At 35.6% G+C, this 5,797-nt stretch overlaps 1 protein-coding gene across 2 annotated transcripts in view; it reads left to right on the top strand.

Annotated features, from left to right (window-relative positions):
* The window catches only part of LOC107682614 (nuclear fragile X mental retardation-interacting protein 2-like), an 18,883-nt gene extending 14,164 nt beyond the window's left edge, over positions 1-4,719 (top strand). For both annotated transcript variants that reach the window (XM_016478807.1, XM_016478801.1), the window contains 2 exons: positions 948-980; positions 1,173-4,719. In XM_016478807.1, the coding sequence (XP_016334293.1) occupies positions 948-980; positions 1,173-1,225 (86 nt within the window). In that variant the 3' untranslated portion in view covers positions 1,226-4,719. The remainder of the gene's footprint in view (positions 1-947; positions 981-1,172) is intronic.
* The last annotated feature ends 1,078 nt before the right edge of the window (positions 4,720-5,797 follow it).

The raw sequence follows: 5,797 nt of genomic DNA on the forward strand, positions 1-5,797 counted from the left end.
CTATACATTTAAAAGAAATGTATTTTAATTTTATAGTATATACTTATATATAAATACATTCATGAATGTTTTTAATGAATGGATTTTATAATAATACAAATAGCAATGTGTAACATTTTACCATATTTAGTGCAACACTTTTATTTGTTCCCCACAAAATATTTTTTCACTAAATGTTTGAATTTCTAAAATTATTGTGCACTGATTTTTCTAGAATAACTTTTGCTGCCGAATTATCCACTAACCTAGTTTATGTTAAATATTTGTGATAGATTATAAATATACATAGGCCTATATTTTTTCATATTTGTTTATTTTATTTTTCTTTATAATGAAGTAGTCTGTATCTAGTAGATTGTGAAAGAATGATTATCAGTTCCACACACAGAGATATATAAATTCTACATTTATTTAAATGAGGGAAAACAACGTCACTGGTATCGGATCGGAATCGGTATCGGCCAATACCGAACCCTAGGTATCGGAATCGGTATCAGAGGCAAAAAAGGCGGATCGGAGCATCCCTAAATATAATCTAATTACAAGTACTCAATATTTGGAATCTGATTACGTGATCCAGATTACATGTAACTACCCAGTACTGCTGATTGGTGTCATTTTGGTCGACCAAACTTAAATGTGTAAATGTCTGTTCAAAAAATATTGTTCAAACCAATTATCAGTCTATCTCTAATGTATAAAAATTGGGCTTTGTGTTATCAGTTTGTGTGCTGCAGATAAATTGGTTTAGACTAGATCTTAAGTTGTTACTTAACCTTCTCAAATTAGAATGTTAAGGTCGTTACTGATATTGTGGGACTGAATATATATACATTTTATTTCAGTGTGGTTATATAAAGATGAAAATAAAAATGAAAGATCTTCATTAAATTGTAGCTGTACTTGGGTATTTTTACACTGAACTTTCATCTTTCTCTTCTTTGCAGAAATGGAATATATTTTGAATTTGCAAAAACAAGGTAAGCTACCATTTACCTCTTGTGTTTGACATTTATAGACAACTCTTGCCTCAGCATGTGATTAAACCCTTAAATGATTCATCATTTAGATATTGCAACCCAATGCCCCATCTGCTCACATCCCTCAACTCTTCCCATATCATTTTGAGTTCCCAATTCTCACCTACGTTCATCTTTCTCAATTTCTCGTAGATCCAAATCGAGTAGTCCTCTACAGTGAGTCATGGGACGGACCTGCTCAGTGAAGCTGTGTCTGGACACTATATCTCAGATGAACTGCAAAAAGATGTGCTTGAGGAACATGTCTGCTGCCTCTAAACATCCTGAATCAGAACTAATCCAATCTTAAGATGGTTTAGAAAGGACCTTGTTACCCGTCAGCAGTCAAGTCTGAGCACAGAGGAACAGAGTGCGCTTGAGAAAATGGGTTAGCTGGTTTTTGAATATTAGAATGGAAGAACGGGAGCTGTGGAACTCAACTCTAATGCCTCTAGCGGATATGTTGCTAAAGACAATTTCAATGACTTTGGGGACATAACTCACACGTCAAACACTCATGATAACCCTGTCATGACATTTGGTTGGGCGGAAGCTTCTCCTTTAAGTACTCACGGACCTAAAGTGATCACCATGTGTCCCTTCTTGAATTCAAATAATCAAGTAGACTCGAAGTGGTCACATTGAATTCATTTGGGCACAGAACCGAAGAGTGGCGCTCTACAGTGAATTAAGATACTGTGGCCAGAGGAACTACATAGCTCTTTTTTTTGGAGATTCGGGGGAATCGAACTCCATTTATGTGTGGGAGGCATTAGTTCAGGCCTTTGGGATTAAATAATTGTCTTAATTTAATTTCTGGACAAGAGTAGGTCAGTCCTGTTAGTGACGCGTCTCCACTTCGTTTGTTTTTTTTGTAATTTTTTTTTTTATTCCTTTTCTTTTTCATTGAAATACTTAAAAACTCCAAGGGCAGGTTATGAGGTACACTCGGATTGGGAAACCGCACCCCCTGTAGTGTGCATGTGCAGTATGCTGCTCTGTGTGTCCTCTTTTGGAAGAGTTCAAAGTGCTATTGTTCAATAGTCTTATTGTCGTCTCTTCACGCTTCTGTCACCTGACAGCCATTCAAGTCTCTTGCTCGTTGTGTGCGTGTGTAAACGGAGGGCAGAGATCATGCTATGTTCCTTTATCTTGAGTGTTTTATGTTTTTAATTTTTAAGTAGCCGTTAGAACCCAGAACTAATCAATAAGATGTGCCACACCACACAGTTGATTTAGCTTCAATGCTAATAGGTACATTACGGAGGTTTTAGTTCATTTTGGTTTTGTTCTGTAGAGCTGCTCTTCGAAATAGGGTTTTGTTTTTGCCCGGAAAGGCAGTAGCGACTACTTTTGCTTCATTTGGGACTAGATCACAATTTAGAGGGAACCTAGAGAGCAGTCGCTGACGAACGATCCGGACTTTTTATTTCACTCAAGAGACTAGAAGCCCCTAGTTTTTTTTTTTTTATTGAGCACCACAATCACACTTTTATGCTTTTTATTTCTTGAATGTTTCATTTGTACCTGGTTTTCCATGCTTATTGGTTAAGCGCTTGATAAAGTACATATGAGCTTCATTGATAGAACCGCCATTGACAGGAATTCTGCCGTTGTGTAAATGTTTCTCTTTCTAATGTCAGAAAGTGCATTCTAAACTTAAAGGCTATCCTGTTTTATCATTTCACAGATTAATTGATTTATACATAAGAATCAGTAGCACTTTATGTATTATGTTCTTGAATTGTGTTTCCTTAAACATTGACATATCAGTACATATTTGAAATTCTAGTAATTAATCATAGGCTACTAACTTTAACCTCTGCCTAAGGACTGTCGGTCCACAATCTCAAAAGAAAATATATATATACAAAACAAAATTTTAAAAAAAAAGGTGAAAAAAGAAAGAAAAGAAAAAAGACACTCAGGTAGAATTAGGGCAGTGTTCTTCTATCTAACAAAACAAAAAAAGGCACCAACAGTGTTATTGCCAAATATGAAAAGAATGTCCCATGTTTGTACCAGCTGTTTTTTTTTAATTGTAACTTTTTGAGGGATTTCATTTTTGACTGAAAGCCAATGCTTGCATCTTTATAGGTATCATTTGGCATCAATGTTTTCTGTACATGACAATGAAACACTGCCAGGTGAAAAAATGTAAGTACACATGGAAGATCTTAACCACACTATATCTGTATGCCTTTCCTTTGCAAGAGTTTTTTTTTTCTTTCATTTTTTAAATGCAGCATGTAATGGTTTCCAATGTAGGCAGTCTTCAGAAAACGTGGGATGTTTCATGATTTTTTCTTAATCTGTTTCTGTTCTTGAAGTACCCGAAGTCTGTTCGATGTCTTGGTTCAAAAGACACTGCAAAAGCTGTCGATGAAACAGATGCAAGGTTGTTAAATTCTGCTTCATCTTTTCTAATTCTGGTTCCACTTAAAAGCTTTGTGCAAGATAGAGAAATCCTGCGATTGATAATTAGCTCATTCCTTGGCTTTTTAGATGCACATCTCTTCATTGCTTCACTTGAGTTTTATTGTAGTTATCTAAATTTTGTCTTTAAACAACTCGCATAGAGCTGCTTTTTTTTTTTGGATATCCAAGGTATTTGTTTAAGGAGTTATGATGTAGGCATCATTTATAGCCTTCTGTTTTTGCATTGAGTTAATTATGAAATACCTCTGTGAACACACATTGTCCCGGTATCCCTATTTCCCCTTAAAGGGATCGTTCACATAAAAATTAAAATCCTGTCATCATTTACTCAACATCATGCCATTCCAAACCTCTTTCTGTCCCAACATATAGTGAATGTTTCGGACCCCACTGACTATCACTGTATAGACTAAAACCGTTTAAACCGGCTTGGAATAACATGAGGGTGAGTAAATAATGGCAGAATTCAGATTTTTAGGTTAACTGTCCCCTTAGCTCAGATACGTCTTTGTAAACACTGTCAGCAGAATGAACTGAACCTGGCCTTTGTTTCAAAAACCTCAACTCAAGGGGTCAAATGCACATATAGAGGTTCTATGCACAGAATGCAAACAAAACGGAGTTTATATTTTGGGGGGGTTGCACATTAGCTTCATTTCCTCATTTTAAATAAGCACTTACTAACCCACAAATGATATAATTGCAATATAAATTATTTCCATAAATCGCTCCCCTTTAGTGTTTAGAGCAATGAGAGCACGCACGGATGGAGAGAGGTACAGAGATACTTAAATGGTGTGTTTGCGAAATCTGTACCAAGAACATGCATATTCAAATTTCACGGTTTTCTTGATGTATGAATGATTCTTGTCCTAGCTGTCCTGACAACTCAACTGGTTTTTTGCGTGTGGGTGCATATGTGTGTTCGTGTGCAAGCATGTGTATTTGTCTTCATTCATACGCTCAATTATATGCAAAGTTAATATTGCGAACTTTTCAATTTCAGGGTGCCTGTGTTAAGCGATATATTAAACGGAATCACATCAGAACATGAAAAACTCTTGCTTTTCCTTTCCCCCTGTCCCTACACCCCCATTTTCCACCCAACAATCTTCAGTTGTGCCATGTTTTGACTGTTAAAAGTTTGAATTAATATTGCATTTTATGTTGCTCTCTCTGAATTTCCTACAGTGGACATGAAGAGGGGGTTACATTTTGTCTCAAGAATCTTTGTCACTGCTAATAAACTTGTTGAAAAAGATCTTGTTCTCTTAGTCTTCTTTTGAATTTGACTACTGTTGAAAAAAGGAATATACTAGGTTCAATACAGGTTAAGCTTAATCAGGCAGCCTGTGGCCTAATGTTGATTTCCCAAAAAAATGTATTTCGCCCCTCACCCCATTTAAGAAACGCAAAAATGCAGATTACAGTGAGTTACTTACAATGTAAGTGAATGTGGCCAATCGTTAAACATTAAAATACTCACTGTTTCAAAAATACAGCAACAAAACGTATGTTAACACAATTTTAATTGTGATAAAATACCTTTTTTCCAGTTTTACAACTTGATTTAAACAACAGCTCAAGCGATAAGCATACCTGCTCCTTGGATTTACGGCCACACACCCCACTTTCTATTTCTGTCTTCATCTTTATAACCCTGATTTACGGTTATTATAGTATTATAAACAGGACAGACGGAAACTGTGTTTTCCCAGGGAAAGTCCCAGCATCCCTCTGGCGTCTCTGAACTGGCACTGGTATAAAGGTGATTCAAGGGAAGAGAATGCTGGAGGGTGAGGTGATAAGGACATATGGATGAGTGTGGTAGATTGTCTTTAACGAAAACATTGGTGGTTATTTGATTGTTGACTTTTTTTATTTGTCCACGCATTTAGTTATTGTTTTATGCACTCGGAATTCAGAAACCTTACAATTTTAACTACTGCTTCAAGTGTGGTGTGTTGTTTTTGCCCCACTTCAGTAGGAATTTAGAAGTGTAACACTAGATGTCGCTGTTGCCCATCATAATGTCCAAGGTAAGTACATAAGCCACCATCAAGAGTGAGAAGTGTACTACAAGATGATTAATGGAAGACAAATATGGTTATGTACAGAAATCCCCCTAAGCGAATGCAAAAACATTCAGCCATATATTCAAATGAAAATAATTGTCCAATTCAGTCATAGCCCTAATATAATCTATCTTGAAAATATTGGATGCACTTTGTTAAAAAGAAAGTAATATAATAAACAATCTAATTGAATTATATAATATGATGACTTTATATTAAATCATTAGTTAAATATTTCTTTCATATTTTTTACCACTGTAATAA

Source organism: Sinocyclocheilus anshuiensis, unplaced genomic scaffold (genome assembly GCF_001515605.1).
Source record: "Sinocyclocheilus anshuiensis isolate Anshui unplaced genomic scaffold, SAMN03320099.WGS_v1.1 scaffold1170, whole genome shotgun sequence".
In the NCBI taxonomy this organism is placed as follows: domain Eukaryota; kingdom Metazoa; phylum Chordata; class Actinopteri; order Cypriniformes; family Cyprinidae; genus Sinocyclocheilus; species Sinocyclocheilus anshuiensis.